The 19,088-nt window shown below is 36.1% G+C and overlaps 1 protein-coding gene across 5 annotated transcripts in view; it reads right to left on the minus strand.

Annotated features, from left to right (window-relative positions):
- The window catches only part of LOC111928532 (transmembrane 9 superfamily member 2-like), a 27,309-nt gene continuing 8,221 nt past the window's right edge, over positions 1–19,088 (minus strand). For all 5 annotated transcript variants that reach the window (XM_023925891.2, XM_086850447.1, XM_086850450.1 and 2 more), the window contains 10 exons: positions 18,774–18,853; positions 17,770–17,878; positions 14,449–14,581; positions 13,240–13,359; positions 13,019–13,076; positions 10,501–10,660; positions 9,694–9,845; positions 8,084–8,195; positions 7,498–7,669; positions 1–645 (listed from right to left, as the gene is read on the minus strand). In XM_023925891.2, the coding sequence (XP_023781659.1) occupies positions 578–645; positions 7,498–7,669; positions 8,084–8,195; positions 9,694–9,845; positions 10,501–10,660; positions 13,019–13,076; positions 13,240–13,359; positions 14,449–14,581; positions 17,770–17,878; positions 18,774–18,853 (1,164 nt within the window). In that variant the 3' untranslated portion in view covers positions 1–577. The remainder of the gene's footprint in view (positions 646–7,497; positions 7,670–8,083; positions 8,196–9,693; positions 9,846–10,500; positions 10,661–13,018; positions 13,077–13,239; positions 13,360–14,448; positions 14,582–17,769; positions 17,879–18,773; positions 18,854–19,088) is intronic.

Raw genomic sequence — 19,088 nt, forward strand, 5'->3', positions numbered from 1 at the left:
TGGAGTTGTACAGTTTTATTTGAACAAAAACCAGTGTCGATATTTTTAATAAAGTCTACATTACACTAAATGCATGTACATTTGTAAGAAGATAACCTATCTGTAAAGAAGGTGCAGGATAATATGTACAATCATAGTTAAGTTAAAAAAAATTTCACATTTTACATAGATTTACTTGACAGTCCTAGGCTTTCATGGTATATAAATGGTAACCAAAAGAGGTAACAAAAAAACCCCAAGCCCTAGTCACAAAGAAATTCAGCTGGAGAACTGCATAATGCACTCAATTTTTCAAATAAACTAGTTCATAGAATTCTTATTTGTTCTAAATCAAATTTTGGATATAATTTTTGGATTACTATAATTAACATGTTCAATAAGCATATGATGATGTAAACATTTCTGTTTATATCGAAATGGCAATGGTGCCATTTTCTTCAATAAAAATCTGAATTTTATGTTGTGGTCTGGTCTTCCACTTTTACAAATCAGAATAATTACACAGGATGTTGTTCAATACATGGTAAAAATTATCAAACAGCAAGGGAGATATGTTCAAAAGACACTTTGGAGCTTTTCAGTCCACCTTCACAACGCTGTAAATCTTACTTACAAACCAGAAGCAGGCAAAAAATCCAATAGTCCCTGAAATGAGAAAGTAAAAATGGTTAGTTTATCTTCCACTTTGTCCTGAGAGAGAAATCTAACAAGTGCTTCCCAGCAGGACAGAATATAAAATTGTAATCCAGCTAACTACCCAGAAAAACAGCACTTCTTAAATTTAACAACACACATTCATCCCCAAGCTAGGTTATTGGTTTAGATCAAAGATAACTTTTAGGGACCAGGCCACTTAACACACATTTAAGCCACTGGTGACCATGCTGCCACCGCTATGAGCTGGGACACAAGCACCAGCTCAGAAACTTGACATGCCATGTCAGCCTTTACCTATTTTTTTTAGGTCTACAATACTTCACTGCCACCTATGAATTATGACACATAACTAGGCCTTGGAAAAATTCACCTGACCAGTCAGTTTTATATTTTTCGTGCTCTATTTATATTTGAGAATAAAAATTTCTTCTTCTTTGTATCCTGTTACTTCTTTTTGGCAAAGGAATCCTTTGAGTGCAGCAGCTGGAATCAAGCACCAAGTGAAAGGAGTAGTCACAAACCAAAACACTGAATGAGATTAGTATATACCAATTTTCTATTTTTAAACTGATGAACAAATTTCTGGTTTTCACCAACAGTCCCTAATTAGTATTAGGCAACTGCAAAGACACTGTGTCCATCACATTTACTTTTAAATTACTTTAAGAATTTCATATGCAAGGAGACAGAGTCCCAGTCAATTAATTAAGTGTTCAGTCTCTAGAAGCAGTGCACTGCTCCTCACACTTTTACCCAGTTGTAAACTGCCAGGGAGATATTAGCCCTTAACAGATAAAAAAGGGGAAGATCCCAATTGCACTGAATTCCCCCTCAAAGACACAGCTACATGCCAGCCCTGGGACAGCCCTTCCCAGCTCCACTGCAGGCACTTACAAGATTATGCACTCAGCTCCTCATTTTATATTACCCTTTTCTGTCTGTACAGCCCACATTTAACATCAGCTCCAATCTCTTTGACTACTGTGACTGACTTAATAACTAGAAGATTCTTCATTAAGCATTTGGGTTTTTAACATGAGTTACATCTGTCTTTCAGCCCACATCTACACATTTCCCAAGCAAGCAACTCATCTCAGGATGCTTATTATCTGTATGCCAATTCTTACATTCCTCATGTTACCATGTATATGTTCAGTTAAAGGCTTTTTGACCTACTATTATTTTGTGATTACCCTGATTGCCCTTTCCTTCCAAGTTTGCAGTTGTTATTCTCTGAAACAGTAGGAGATGGCAGATTTATTTATGGCTGTTGACAGATCAGTCATCAAACACATAAGGAATGTAATTCCTTTGTAGGCTTGACATCACTAAGTCTTTGCAATGCATGGTGTATCTCACTCCTTCCTACTGTGTCAAATACTCCAATACCAGCATTGTTACTCTAAGCCTTACTCTCACAGTTTCATTCTAATAACGCTCTCAGCCTCTGCTTCTTGGTTGTTTTTATAAAACAGTCCACTCCAAGCCTTTTATGGCTTTGAAAGCAGTTTCTTCCAAATGTCTAACAGATTTGATAAAATTAAAAATTTATCTGCTGTTCTAGAACAAAAAGATACTATCATAACCAAAATGTACAACTATCCCAAGAATGACAGCTACCATAGTTTTCTGAGCATGCCACAACTTATTATGAGAACACACTATAAAACCACGTATTTTCCTCCGATCCTCACTGGTCTGAATCTTTATAATACAACAGTTTTCTATAAAACACCGTGTCAGTCATAACAGAACTTAAAGACTTCACACTGTGAACAAGCATTTTATTTATAAACAGATTTTCAAAGGTTTCAGTAACATTGATTTTCAGCTCCCCCTCCTAAAAAAAAAGTCTGTTTAGTAAATCAAAGGCCAAGTACACCCTGCTCATTTTCAAACTTTATCAAAAATTTTGCCAATGTACTGGAAGCAGAATAAGAGACTTTTTAAGTGATAATGTTTGTTAGATATCAGATTTGAATCATGAACTTAGGAGAGAAAGGCAACACTCACTGCCAAGACACAGCCTTAGGTAGTCAGAACCCTCTCTGGTGAGCATAGATTCCTTCTGTTGCTACCTCTACATCAGTAACGGGGGCTTACCAGCACTGTAATTCAGTGTTTCCACCTCAGCCCTTGGGGTGCTTGTGATTCCATGAACACTATAAGGCCCACAAAAGGTAAAGCAGTAAAAAAGCTTCTGATTTAATACACAGTAATAAATATCCCAGTCAAGGGGATCTGCAAATGAGTAGCAACTGCAGAGGAAGAATAGCTCTGAACTAGTGTGGCTTGCTCAAAAATTCTAGCCAGAATGTCTTCCACATTTTCTGTGTTTTAGCCCATTTCACAAATTTGTCACTTGTTCCAGATTTGAGCACTATACTGGGCAGCACTTCATACTGGATCTTTTAACTGGTACTGACAAGTATCACAGGTTCTCAAATTCTCCTTTTAACTACTTTGACTAAAGCCAATCCTGAAACACAGGTAACTGCACACGCCGTTTCCTACACCAGTACCTCTACCCAGTAAAATTGATATTATTAGTCGCACTAGTAAAAATCCAACCATGCCTGTCACATTGCATGGTTTGAAATGCATTTTCTTGAAGAGCATATGTAGCATTTCAATCTTGAGCATTTTTCTAAGCTCATCTTGCACCAAAATTAAAATCATCCCTTATTAAAATGAGCATCTCATTAGAACAGAAGAAGTATTTAGGTAAGATTTAGATAAGACCACACCAGGATGCTGCTTTTACTTGTCTCTTTCAAAACACATTCAAACTGAAACCCAAGTTTGAAGCACTATCAACAAGAAGCACACCTCTGCAGCTCAGGCTTCTCTGACAGACATCAATGAATATACCATGACAGAACAAATACACAAAGGTGGTTTTGGTAAAGCTGTTTAAAAAAAAATTCTAACACTAAGTACTTAAAAAACAAACAAACAAACCCAACCAAAAAACCCACAAAAAAACAAAAAAAACAACAAAAAAATTAAAAAAAACCACAAAAAACCACAACAAAGACCCTAACAAAGCAACAAACAAAAACCTACAGAAAAAAACATAAAACCTCAAACAAATATATAAAATACCCCACTAGTTGAGAGAGTTGAGACCATTACATTTATCTTCTGATTGGTCTAAATTCCTTTACATTTTAAGGTTTTTACATCTTTCACATGTACATCTCAATCAAATGACCCAGCACCAAGTCTAACACCAATTCCTCCAATGAGCCTGTGCAATCTGTTTGTTCAGTTTAACCCAATATAACAGATTTGTTTCTTGGCTATAGTGTTTATTTTACCCAATCCTAACCACTCACCAGCTTAAACTGAATGAAAAAGCATCTGAGCAGTCTGCATTGAACTGTTGTGGGAGAGATTTTTATCTTTCCCTTAAGCAGGCAATTGGCATATTTTAAGATTCTACCTTTTTAAATAATCTCAACTAGCCTAGGAAAGTGACACCATCCCAGTGCACAGCAGCTCACTTCATGTCATTGATTATTCTAGGGAGGTACAGGTAAAAAATCGTTTGCTGGGTCCATTTAAAACTCACAAACCCAGATATGAAGATGACACAAGAAACTTCTTTAGCCAAGAAGCACGATATGTCCCAAAATCCCTTTATGCTTAGTGGGGAGACACTGACACCTCCATTGTTTTTTTGATGATTTTGTCCTCAGCTTTATATTCTGCTGAATAGTCTGGTCTGCGATATATATACTATCACTTTCTGACATTATACATGACACAAGACATTATACACAAAGCCAGCATCTAACTGCGTAAGAGACAGTTATTAGTAAACCAGGTTAAATTCAAAATTAAAAACAAGGATTATTGCACAGAATAAAGTCAAAATACATTAAGCAGACTCTTCTGCTCTATTCATCTCTTCTAGCTTTATTGTTTAATGAAGAATAAAGAATTCAAAGCACGAGCAGATTGTAAGAAAGCAAATAGAAAAGCACTCTGCACTTGCCTGATACTTCTCATGTACCTTAAAAGCTCTCTGTGTCATACTGGTTTCAATCACTGCACAGTGGTGGGTGCTTCAGAATCTCAGATTCTAAACACAATCTACCCAGAAGATCAAAACTCAATTTTGAAAATGGCATTAACTCACAAGTGAAAATGATGTTCAAAAATAGAGGTCACTGTAAAGAAACATGCTTTGACTATGCTCAGCATTTGTTTGTCTCCACGAATAAAATACATGTAATCATGTAGCTATCCCCATCCAGCCACACTTGTTATTTCTTGAAAGATTAGCTGTTCTTTGTACATTAAAATCTAATTGTCTGGTTTGGGCGTGCACACCATCAGATTTCACCAGTCAGATCATATTCCTGTCAGTGCTGCTATACAAACATTCAGTTCCTGTTTACTTATTCATTATGATCTCTTTTGTAATGCCCCAGGGTAACACAACACACTGCCGTGGAGGAGGTATTAACAATGCCCTTTATTTTTCTGTCAGAGCTGCTGAGAACTAGTAGGCAAGAACAGAGAAAAACAAAATACCTACTGCTAACCTAAGTGGAACAGATCAAGATTCCATTTTTGGAACTCTATTAATGCAAACAGTGTTTAAAATAACATTAGAAAACTCCTTCACCTCCAGAAACTGTGAAGGACTGAACCCCTGTTTTCTAAAGCAATGCCTGCTAAGGAGTATCATACAAAACAAAGCAAAGTCAGGTGTCTTCTGTTTGTGCTATTTGTCTAGAACAGCTTACACTTCGGGCCCAAAAATCTATCACCTACACATGGAAAAGAAAGTTACCACAGCATTGTACATTAGCAAGGATGTATTGGATACGCACTCCGTGTATCTGCTGTACCCATTAGCTTTCTAGTGACCAGCTGCTCTCTTAAAGGAAAAAAGAAAAAAAAATGGGACCATGTAGTAACTTTCCTCATGAGCTACAAAAGCAGCACAGGGAGCACTGTTGTGGGGTTTTTTCAAAAGAAAAAAACGACACTGCAAAAATAAAAGCAGCACAGTTAATTACTGTACTTCAGGTGCCTCACTAGCCTTCATATCAAGAACTGCAGGATCAGCAGATCAGAAGGTTTTAATATCATTTCAGGTATTAAAAATGGCAGGTGCCATGACAATTTCAATTATCATTTTATATATGAAACGGACATTTTTAATTCTACCAATTTGTGTATTATAAGTAATACTGAAATTGGCAGGATAGCAACTAACCTATGCTAAAACCCAGAAACATATTAACATATTGTTTTAGTATAAAAGTAATTAAAATATTTTAGACTATAATTTTTGGGGGTTTTTTTAATATAGCTAGATATATATTCTAGAAGACATCTGAAGCCTGTTTCACCACAATTTAAGCAGAATTTAACTGGCAATATGCAAACTTCCATCTTTGCCTTCTAATAACTGAAAAATAGAAAAATTAAATCCTCCTTGGTTTTTTTCCCCGTTTCTTTTTAGAACTTTTGTTGTCCTTCTTAAAAGAGACACATTTCTAATGAACAACAACCACCAATAAGTGACAGTTACTGTTATTTAATATAATTTCTACAGGATAACTGCATTGTTCAAACATACAGGAATTTTCTTCAGGTTTTTATGAAGTTTTTTTGCTTTGTGCCAACCAGTAGTAGAAAAAACAAGGATGAAAGAGGTCCTTCTCACTGTTACAATGACAAACTTGAAGTCTGATGCTAAGACTTACTTTCCTTACCTATTTTAGCCTCTCTTTTTCATCTGCATTTAACTGCACTTAACTAAAAGATGCATTTCACCAAGTGAACACAAAGTAATCATAGCAGCTTTCAACAAACAGGCAGAAGAAGTTAAAAAGTAGCAACACAAACTACCCTGCTATTGACAGAGAATCCTATTAGACATCTTTGAAGTGACAATCACGGCTGTTTTTATAAACAGCCCATCATACATGAAGCATTTTCTCTAGTTCTGTCATTGCATTATTTCATGAAGCCAAGCAGTGACACCTAAAAGATCTGACTTCATGCGTTAAATCTACATATACAACCACAGCAGTATGATGAACACCAAGATAAAACACTCATGGCTATTTTTCAAGGCCAGTACCCTTCAAAGAGCTTCTTATTTCACTAACACATGGTAAATTTGGCACAGATTTCTCATCAAATAAACCTCAAAATTATTGTTTCAGTCAAGTGATTATGAACATTAGAATAATCCTGTAAAAGACACTTGGTCTGCATGAGTTACATCAGAAAAGTTGGACAACTAACACTGGAGAGCCATATTTCAAATCAGTTCCTCCAGTTAAGGTGTATTTCCATCATTAGGAAGTGGTTTAATGAGCAGGTAAGACAACAAGACAATTCCAACAGTACTAAAACTATCTTGTCAACATTCACTTCTTCCTCAGCACCAGCCTCCTTCACTTGCTGATAGTGAAAGCTGAAAATATCTTTTATTCTCCATACACAGAGTGAAATTATCTCTAACTACAGAACTTCTAGAACCAATTATGAAATCCAGAATCAAGTTAATACTCAATATCAAAGCGAACAAGAACAGGGCCCTGAAAACAATGGTTTGAACTCCCTGCTAATATAATAGTCAGTAAAGGAAAATTAATTCTACCATAAATAAATGTAATTTTAAGTTAGGAAGAAAATGTAAAAAAAATATCTCACTGATCTTTGTGGTGTCAGAAACCAAGTAAGTAACGCTGTCTAGAGAGTCGTAAATTGTATTTAATATTTCATGTAATCTAATCTGATTTCATCTAATATTTCTGATTTCAAAACCAGAGCCCCCTGTATTAATTTTAGTTTGAACATTGTACTTACCTGTGAAAAGGAAAAAAATCAAGACCATGATCATTGTGTAACCGAAGTATAAAATGGTGCTGGCAGTTCCTGTTATCTGGAGTTTAGAGAAGAAGTAATGGACTGCATAGATAAAGAGATAAACTGCTGTAAAGCTGCTGGTCAAGAATGACCTCCACCACCAGTGATAGTCCTGAAAGAAACAATAAGCCACTCACTAAGAATCATCATGTAGGAAACTGAAGATAGGTAAAACTGTGAAAAAATAAAATTGTCTTATGAAACACAGTGAATTTTTTTAAATTTAGCTCAGAAAAATTCCAGCATGGCACATAGGTATTTTCCTTCTTCAAAGTCATCTGCATTGCTTCCACTAGGAAGATGAAATTACTCTAAGATCAAAGCTGTTTGTTTTTGCTTATCTGTTGCCAGCAGTGGATTTTGAAGCAAAAGGCACATTTCAGAAGCGTGGCTAACAGGCATGCCAAGGCTGAAAATGCAATCAGTTCATAGAGTCCAGCACTTCACAGTGTATGTGAATACCTCACCTGTATTTCTAACATCTTCCAGGTACAAGCCCTACCTATATCAGAACTGTAACTTTTACCTCTGCACACAGATGGAAGTAGCACAGCAAAACTGTAGCCTCTGAACACGTAATTAGAAGGATTATAAAAACTAGGAACAGGAATCCAAACATGTAATACATCTGATGAGACCTAAAATTAAAAACCAATAAAAACATGAATTTCATTTTTGGTTGAAGTTCTGAATTAATTCACAGTCTCCCATTACCAGATGCTGAGTTAACTGACCAAAAAAAAATCTAGACCAAAAAGCCCACACCACTGGGGTAACTGCATGTACCACTACTGGCTAATTCATAAAAAAGTTTTCTTTACCTGAATGTACTCTGTAAACATGTACTTATTTAAGCTACAGGTAATAAACCATTGCTTTACAGACCAACAAAGTCTTCAATTATACCTGAAATCAGCATCTCTGTCACAGAGAACAGTTACAAGCAATTTCCACCAGAGATGTTTATCACTTCATGTCTCTTACTTGGGAAGACCTTTAGCTTCCCCAACTCCTGCATCACCTGCACTCTTCCCTAGTTCCAATACTAACTTTCTTCCTGCTGCTGCAGCCAAGTTTTCCAGGTGTCTCTGCATCTCCTCACTACATCAAATCAGACGTTCCTCCACTCCCATTCTCTCTCCAGACTAAGGCTGACTTGAAACCAAGTGCTAACCAAACAAAATCACCCACAAAAATAAATACAAAGGAAATATGTTAATTTACTTTTAATCTGGTGTCTTTCAGATAAGTGAAATAACCAAATTAACGTTATTGAGTGAAGGTGACAATTACTGCAGTACAGGATTTGACAGAAGGAGTATTAGTTGCATATTACCTCCATGCTTCCCTTTTGTAGGATAAAGAATAATAAACGATTTAAGAATTTGCTAACTTCAACTACAAAACCAGAATATACCTGTTTGCCAGCCGATTATATTCTTCAGCACAGCTACATTACACGGTTTCTATTTTTTTGAGGACTGTTATTAAAAGGTAAACTAATGTATTTGCATTTAAGAACTGATTTAGAAAACAGTTCTGTAAGATCCTTCAACTTACACAGGTGACACCATAAAATCCTAGCACCTCCAGGGTAATATTTGCCATTGAACAACAATGTATTAGACATTTCACATTTACATTGTGAAAGTTATGGAAGATTGCACTGGTTTAACTTTTCACGCACTGCTTGATTAGATTTTCCGAGATTTAGGAGCAGAGTGGATTGTTCATGAGGAGTGGAATCTTTGTTTCGCAAAACATTGACCTGATTCTGATCTACGCAGTTGAAACTGCTAGATCACATTAGTTTCATAAATCATAATATAGTTACACAATGTATTAGGCTCTGCCTAACCACAACAGCATGAAACCACATTTGTGCTGCAACCAGGATGATAAAACAAGGCTAGAGGATTCTCATATCATACTTTGAAGTTGTCTTTAAGAATTAGTTTTGTAAATTCTAAGCACAGAAATAAAGACTCTGGAAATTCCACGAAGTCTACAGAATTATCAAAAACTTTAAAAACTGGTTTATTCCTTATATGGGAATAATATTACTTTGGGATGTTTAAACTTACTGTGTGTACTATCAAACGTGTATAATTAGATTAAAAAAAAAAAAATACTCACCAAATGCTATTCAGAATGAAAAAAAGTTGAATAAAAATACAGCCAAAGGGTAAGATACCACCCATGATGATACCAGGCAATGGCTTTGTGAAAAATGACTGCTCTGGGATTTGGCGAGGAATCTGGTTTGTACGCACAGGATGTTCAATAGGCTGGAGAAAAAAAAATAACAGAAATAAAAGATGAATTATTACATCAAAAATAAGATTACTTTTCCCTAGTATTTGCATATAAAGATTTGATAAACATAACTATATTTTCATTCATAAACCATCACAAGTTATCAAACAAAAAAACCTACGAACTTGATGTCCAGCATTAGGAAAAAGCACGTGTGCTTTAGACATTCCAACTTTGGGCCAGTAAGCAAGGCAGAACACAAAGGAAATAAATCTGTCCAGTCCTTAATTAAAAACAAAATAAAATTTAAAAAAGCTAATAACATCCTGTTTTTCTTAGCTGTCTGGCATTACTTCAAACTAGTGAAGTACAAATGAAGCCTCTCTGATGCACTACTTCAAAATTCAGCAATACTACCGAGGTAGTCCTGAAGCACAGAAAGCAAGCAAGAGCTCCAAGAAAGTTATTAAAACCTGATTCTAATGAATGGACAGAAAAAACTGTGTGGTGTGACATTACAAATACACACTCTGTTTCAATATCAAGACAGTAAAATGCTGTTTTACAATCATGGGATCACAGATGTTTCAATCCAACTAGATGCTGCTCTAGAACGCTTGATTGGACGGTCAATGGCTCAATTACAGAGGACAGGTGTACTTCCCATCTGTATTCAAAAAGCCCTACCTTCTCTTTGAAGCCAAAATAGGCACCAACAAAGGTTAGTGGGACTGAAATCCCAAACCACATAGCAAGGATAGCAACCAAAGTGCCAAAAGGGATGGCAGCTGAGGAGCCTTTCACCCACAGAATGAGATTCATAATGAAGAAATCAGCAAAGACAATCCTGAAAAATAAAATCAGAAAATGTATTAAAATATTCAAGAAAGAATTACCAATATTACAAGTATTGCTGTTTAGTATTATTTAATATTAGTATTACAAAATGTAAATAATTTAAAATAAATGTAGTTTCTTCCAATTTTCCAATTTCCCCAACAGTCCTAGTTGCTTTCATCACTGGTGCAGTTAAAGTAAAAATGCCTCCATCACCCAATGCTAGTAATGTAGGTACCTACAGCAAAGCTATTTTTTAAATAAAGAAGACTCTTTACATAACATCAAAAAGTAACAGAAACATGCCATTGAAACAATTTATACAAAGAATGGAAAAATATAGAATAAATTTAAAAACTCCTTATCTGAGCCTTATTCCCTATTAAAACCATAAATATTTCATTCATTTATGTCCTTTATAAATAGTAAATTCCTTCAGAATAAATACAGTGATAACAAAATCTCCTATTTAGGAATCCCCATGGACTCTCACAACAAACCTAATGTGCTACTGCAGTTTGTGTCACAAAGGGAAGTGGGGATTAAAGAGGGCTCTGCTCTGCAACAGAAATGTTTGTATAAGCATGAAGTTACACACATTAAGTAACCCATGCTTCAGGAGAATTTAAATAAAGACTGCATAAGCCATGATTTGTCTCCAGACATGCTTTTCCCTTCCTCATTAAACACATCTGCCGCATTTTCTAAACATCCTGGATAAGAACTAGAAAACAACCCAGAGATGAGAATCAAGGTGTTGCTGAACCAAGGTGAGATGAAAATTTCAAACATCCCATTCTGAAAACAAAGCAGAACGTTTGTTCTGCAAAGGAACCCCATATAAAAAGAAGCTTGTGTTAACTGCCATTATTCCTGCATTCAAGGACACCCCACAGAAAATTCAGCCTCAGAAAGGGTCCTGAAAAGTGCACCACTATCTGGTTTTTGTTAAAAAAGTGTTCCTGAGACAGAATTTAAGGTGCCCTGAAGTGAACATGCATCTTTTCACTGTATTTAATTTAAAAAGGAAGGAGGAAGGATTGGAGCAATAGACAAGCTCCTTTTTTTTCCCTAGGAAAGGCCTGACACTTGCCAAAACTGTTCATGGGAACAGACTTGCTCAACAAGCACACCTAACAAACCCTGGTGTAAGCATCTTGTTGAACAAAAAAGAAGTATCAAATCCATTTTAGAAGTCTTCCTAATTTTTATCATCTACCCAGGCTCATAACACAGACCTCACTTACTCCCTCCACAGTTAGAAAAAATACTGTAAATATGAACTCACATCAGCCTATTGAGATTAAAAAGGCCTTGGGCTGTTTATGATATTATGCAGATTCACTGAACTAGCACAGTGTAATCAGGGCATCTGTTCATATTCTATCAGTCCCAGTCATTTTACTTCCTCTGTGAAACTCAATTTATTTGGGAGTGTAACTGATCACCACAGTATTCTTCCCATCAATATATATTTTCTTCCCTTTCCTGTTAACATCTAAATGACAGCAGGGATTCTGAAGCACATTCTGCTTAGAAGTGAGATTTCTCACAGAAATACTATACTTGGTTGTTATCAAGCACATTACCTTTCATTTGATGAGATTCTGCTTTACTTGAAGCCAAGTCATGTTTTATTCATGCTGAGATTTTTGGGGAGGAAGAAATACCTTAAGCAATTTATAAAATTTTCTTCCCCTTTTGCCAAGGACATTTGCCGAGGGATAATTTCAAGTATTCAAAGTTGCAACCAAGAAACATGGAAGACTTGCAGAAGAAATTAGTTCTGCTCCCTCTTCCCACTAATTCTCACAAAAGATCATAAGAGCTATGAGAAAACAAAAGGTTGAAATGCTATTGTCCTTCCAGAACAAGCAGGACAGTATGTCCTGCATACATATATGTCCATACATATATAGTATGATACACACTACAGCCATATCCCAAACTGGACACCACCTATGTTTATGTAAGAAGACTATAACCAGAATTACCTGGAACATACTTAGTACTGCAGTACACCAAACTGGAATTACCCCAGCACTGTGCCAAATATTCTGGTGCAGTGATTCCCAAAGGCTGCGACACAATCTTGCAAGAGTGTTGCCCCATTCCTCCTACTCCCACAGCTGACAATAAAACAAGCCAAGAAGCTGTGTTGTAGACTACCAGGTTCCAGTTCCTCAGAACTGACTTTTCTTTATATTCACAGATAGGCAGTGCACAAAAGGAACAGCAGCTTGGGAACAGCCATAAACAAAGTCGCACAGACAAGCACTGTAACGGCTGGCTTTTCCCCAGCTCCTTCCCACTTCAGATTCGTTTACACTTAAGTGTACAGAAAAGAGTAAGGGGGAACAATACTAACCCAGGGCAGAGCAGAGCTGTAAGCAAGACGTTGGTCTTCCACTTCTCACCTCTGAATGCTGACAAGAAAAAACAATTTCCAAGTCAAGTCTTTTTCCAACTGTCTTGCAGAATAGCAGCAAGAAGCAGTCTGAGACACAAGCTACAGTTGAAGGCTTAAATACAGCCCAGCAATACTGAATTTAACATGTCATGTTACATTAAATAAATGCATGTACTTACTCTTGTACATTCTAGCAGACACGTAACCAGCTGGAGTTCCCAGTAAGACCCACAATACAACTGCACAGGTCATCAGAGCACCACGGTTGGCAGGAGAAAGGAAACCAAGGCAAGCTAGGACTAAAAAAACAAAAAGATTTAGTTCTTTGTTGACACATGCCAAAATACCCCTAATAAGATGGATCACTGTGAAGGTTTATCCCATTCACTACCACACATTTAAATGAAGGCTGAGTGCATATGCTCTTGTACAACCTGAATCACATGAACATACCCCTAATGGCATTGTTTCATTCAAAAGCATTATTTCCACCTCATCTCTTAAGTAGAAAGTTTCTCATTGCCAAAATGCTGAAAAACAAAATGCCACCATCTATCAAAAGCATTTTTACCTGCCACCAATTTCTTTCTACACTACTATACACATTGCACAGGAAACTATCGCTGCTAAGCAAGATAGAGAATTGTGATCAACACTGAAAGACAAGTCTACCAAGAAAATTATAGTAATCTCACAGTATCATGCAATAAATAGAGAAAAGCAGCTCCCCTATAAAAGACCAAAATCTGAATTAAACCTGGAGAACAAAGTTTGAAAGATTCTTCTTTTGTACTAAGTATCAGTGTACTTACCAATTCTATTGCACAATAAGAAATTGAATACTCAAACTTTACAGATAATCAATAATAAAATACCATCTCATGAGAGGTTACACAACTACATACATATATAGCTATTTGTGGTAGGCTCTCATTATCTCAACATTGTGTCAGTACTATTGACACAGCACACTGGTGTGCACTCTTGCTCATATTTCTGTATGGCTGCAGGCTCGTGTCAAACATATTAGATAGAAAGGGTTGCCAGAACATTAAAGCTTTGCATTATACCTTTGAACTTATATTAATGGACCCTTGGATAATTTACACCACACAAAACCGTTTTTAAAAAATAAACTTGTAAGAAGGAAGTTTGATTTCTGAATCCATGAAGAATCTGCATTAGCCCAGATATCACATTTTCAATGACAATGCTTAGAACAGCATTACTGAAGCTATCTAATTACTCTTATGAAATTGCATTAATATTTTATGTTACTAAAGGAAGGACTTCTTTCCAAAAGAAGGCTTCTATCATTTGTTTAATAACATTGCATCTTTCTTATTACAATTAAACTACATACACATCACCATAATGAAGTTACTTACATAAAGTAATAAACGTCATAATGAAAATTTGAGTTCCTTGGCCCAAAAAAACAGACAGTAACATTCCCTTCCTTGGAGGTCTGAATACATCTCCATGAACCAGCTTCCAGCCAAATTCCTCTTGGGCATCTTCCTGTACAAAATCAACAATGTCTTTAGCAGCAATACATAATGCAGTAGTGAATTAATACAAACAAGATGCAAAATACGTATTTAAAGTTTGATTAGCTTCCAGTTAAGATCCAAAGGCAGACTAATTGCATCTGAGTCATCACTCATTGATTTTATAACCCCTAATGGTTCAGTGAGAAAGGCAAGAAAATCAAGAAAATACTCATCTCCTAATGCAAGAAAAAGCAAATGTAATTAGTCAGACCATAGAACAACATTCTACATTTAAACTAAAACAAAGCATTCAGTTTAGTTTTAGCTTCAACCCAGTTCATGCATTTATCTTTTTCTGTTCTGATTTCAAAGCCCATTGGTCTCAATGACAATACTGGAAAAGAATGAAACTGTCTCTGTACTCCAAAAGGAAGTTTGCTCCCTGGAATCATGAGGGACAAGTACCAGCACTTTGTCCCACTGCCAGAGTTGAATGGATGGAAGGATGGAATGGGGAGGGGGAATCCTCAGTCCAGTGGCCCTAAGGAACCACTGCTGAAGGACAAAGCTTTTGAATCAAGTCACTCAAAATAAACAACTCCCCTCACAAAAAACAACCAAACAATAAAACTAACACACACAACCACATAACCAACCCCACAAGAAGATCGTCTACTCCCCATAAAGCTAAAAGCTACAGGTTCCATTCAATGTGGGAATACTGAGTTCAGTTCAAAGAACTGCTTACTGCTAGAACTAAAGCTTGCCAAAAGCAGAGTAAGAAAGAAAGCAGACCACACTGGTGAATGACATAGTGCACCTTAAATTGCAACATATGATGTAACTTTTCTTTATCTGGAAGATTATCTTTGTTTTCCCCATAACGATGCCTCTGCTTGCTAGAAATTACTCTGATATAAATACAAAAATTGAAAACTATTAAACACAAGATAACACTGATTAAAATACAAAACCACACCCTATACCTGATAGAAAACAATACCAGATATCCAGGTGTAATTCCAACATGTCCAATGTTCCTCCAGTAAACAAAGATGTGTTTGGTCAAAGAAGCATAAATACAAAATTTCCTGTTTTGTAGTCTGAACTAATTGTGACAATGATGAGAAAATTGTTAAGGTTAGACAGGAGAAAGGCTTTTCCCAGGTGGTTGTAGGTAAGGAATGAAAGAGTTGCAAAAGTTACCACCTGAAGCAAATCTGTTTCCAAAATGATGAACACTAAGCAGGAACACATGCTTAATACTTGTTCTTGACAGAACACAGAAAATGTTTACAGATTTGGAATGGTTCATATAGAATCCTTGTCAACAACTCATCTGGGAAATGCACTCAAAAGACCTTCTGGTTCTAATGCCAACTTTAAAACGAATAGCTACATGGTAATTATCTTGGTTTAAGAAATAAAGGGAAACCAAGTCTGGAAGATTGAGACCCCTGATTTATCCTGTATGAGCCTATGTGCCACAGTTTGTCTCTAAGCTCCATTTTGAATAAAGTTCTTTCATTATTGGCTAATTAGCTGTGAGTCAGAGTATTTTTCAGACTTCTATTCAAAAAATTCCACAGTATTTTGTATTGATAACCTTTATCGTACAACATAATGATAAGAACTGTACAACCAAACCAAGTAGTCAGCTATATTTTAGAGTTTCAAAAAATATTAGAGCAAAATTACTCTAAACTTTTCCAAGGTGCAGTAAGCCTCATCTTACCATTAATTTATCTTTGTTCTCAAAACAGTCTAACAAAGATTTAAGCCCCCTACATTCAAGTAGTCATTATCAAAGAGATTTCAGAATAAAGGGGGGGGAAAAAAAAGAGAGAGAGCTTTACCTCTCACTGGTGAAAATATACTGGCATGAGTTCTCTTCAGGAATCCTCTCTTACTCATAAGACCTTAAAAGTAATCTAATGATTTCTAAACATTTTATTAATGAATGTCTCACTAAATCCACATCACACTAGAAGCCAGCCAGCAGCAGCTGAAACATTAAATGTACATTCTGAGACCACAGTCACTGGCTGGTGCATCAATCTCTTTAGAAGTACAATCACCAGCATCCCCTAAATATGAGATACTAATTTTCTTCCCTGCATCTTCCTCAGCCCAGGTCCTCTTTTGCACAATTATTTCACACCTTTTTAAATAAGCTCCTTGAACTGCAACAGATCTTTAAGTCTCTCACACCTGGCAAAAAAAAAATAAAACAACTGTGGCTTCCTGAAAGTCACACCTACCCCTGCTGTTACTCATAAAAACTAATCAAGCCTCTACAAGTCTTGCTCTTTATCACATTAAGAATGATCAACTAATAAAGACAACACAGTATAAAATATTGAACATAATTTAATTGAGAGATCAAACAGGAGCCTCACAAAAACTATCAGTTAAAGGATGTGAGAAAAATCATTCCACTTTAAATCAGTGTCTGGATTTACATTAACAAAAGATATTCAATATTAAAACCACAAAGAAGAATAGAAATATTTTCAGATGTTTTAATTTCAATATGAAACATTTTTGCGCAGTTTTAAGTACTTATTTAACCAGATGGACAGCAACAAGAGTGAAAATTCAAACTGTTGTTGCATCTGACATTACTTCTCATCTTTGAGTTGCAGATACCACTTTTACCAGTGAGAAAAGGGCTGAGTAAAAATGACTCTCTGTTTACTTGTCAAGTCTTTTCAACTCACAATCAGTTATATTCTCTTCCACTACAGGAACCTGCTGCTGTCCCATTTTAAGCAGTACATATCTCAAAAGAACACAACAGATTAAGTTGGATGGCAACAGGCTTCAGCCATCTCACAAATTTAAACAAACTACTCAGTTTAACACAGCAATTACCATGGGAATCGTATTTGCAAATAAAATAAAGTATCATTGACACACATACCAAGTAGTTCTAACACAGCTAAAGGTCAGAAGTTGTGTTGCACATGAACTGCAGTATTATGATCTCCTAACTAAACAAAGTGATTCTACCACACTTTCCAGCTACAGGTAACATGAATTTCTATCAGACTATGTTAATCAGAATATCTCCAGTAATTTTTAACCCCCAGAGATATTAGCATGTATCAAACTCCTCATAGTTACACATCTCTCTAGACTGTACTCAACACTAAGAGACAGACATCACTATGGACAGAAAAATGTACCCATGTAAAAGCTGTAAATTTTACTCACAGAAGAGTCAATCTGGTTGTATCTTGCAATGTCTTTATGAAGAGTCCTCAGAATGATCATAGCCACCATGCCAGATAAGAAGAGAACAATTACAAGGGAATTCATTATACTGTAGATAAAGAAGAAGTCAAACTTTGAATTCAGTTATTCAGGTTTCAAGAGAGCCATCAGTTCATACACATGTACAGCTCAGATCTGAGGAAAAGCCTTAGACACTCAGCCCCCTCAGTATTTTCCCATGCAGAGAAGATAAAGGTACAAAACTTAAGTCTGTGGCTTCTTAGAAGACCGAAGTGAGGAAAACAGTATTTAATGATACCTTACTAATTCTGAAGACAGTTACATATTGCTTTTCTTTATTTTCCTCCTTATATAGCTCAGAAGTAATTTCCCTGGTGAAACAGCCACCGCTCTTAAAGCAGACTGTCAAGTAGGTTTTATATCTATCAACCAATGAAATTGATATTGTACCATTTAATATTTTGTAGAGAACAATTTATTTGGATAAGCCTTTTCAAGATTTACACTGCAAAACATAAATACTTCAACACAAATTATATACTTATTTAGTATCTTTCCCATGCTACAGAAAGAAATAAGCAAGAGCTTTTCACATACATCTTTAACTCTTAAAAAAAGATCTTTTTACTGTGAGCAACTGCTGAGTACAAAACATGCATTATACATATGTACCTCTCATTTGGCAGTCAAAGCCAGAGAGTAACAATAAGAACACTGCAGAGCTGCAACGACTCAAAACTTCTCCAGAATGGAAATGATAAAGTAAAACAGTGGAAGCTGCTTTCCTTTCAGATACTGATGATGCATTCCTTTCACGTAATGCTGTAATACAATTGTCCCCAAAAGGTGAAAACTTACTTCATACATGAAAGCAAAAAGTTTTCTTGACTGAAAACCTACAGACTTTGTTCTATCTAGAAGTACAACTAAGAAATCTTTGTGCTCCTCTGCAAGGTTACTCACTGAATAAAAGCAAATCTTACCTAAACCACTGAATGTTTGTATGCGGCATTGACTCCAAAATGTAGTCCCATCTGGAAGCCCACTTAATACTATTCTTTTCCTGTAAGGAAATGAAATAGTAATTGATAGAAGTCAGTACAAGTTTGTTACAGTCTTTAAGAGGCAATAAGCATACCACATCCCTTCCCCAAACCTCCCAGTCAGCATTCATTTCTAAGCCTGGTATCAACCCTGGATGCAAGACCTCTCTCTTGCATTAATGTATCTCTAGAGACTCTAGAAGAATATCTTTTCACTGAAATCTCCTATCCACATCTTCAACCTTTAAATTAGGC

The sequence above is a fragment of the Cyanistes caeruleus genome, chromosome 14 (genome assembly GCF_971803275.1).
Source record: "Cyanistes caeruleus chromosome 14, bCyaCae1.hap1.1, whole genome shotgun sequence".
Lineage (NCBI taxonomy): Eukaryota > Metazoa > Chordata > Aves > Passeriformes > Paridae > Cyanistes > Cyanistes caeruleus.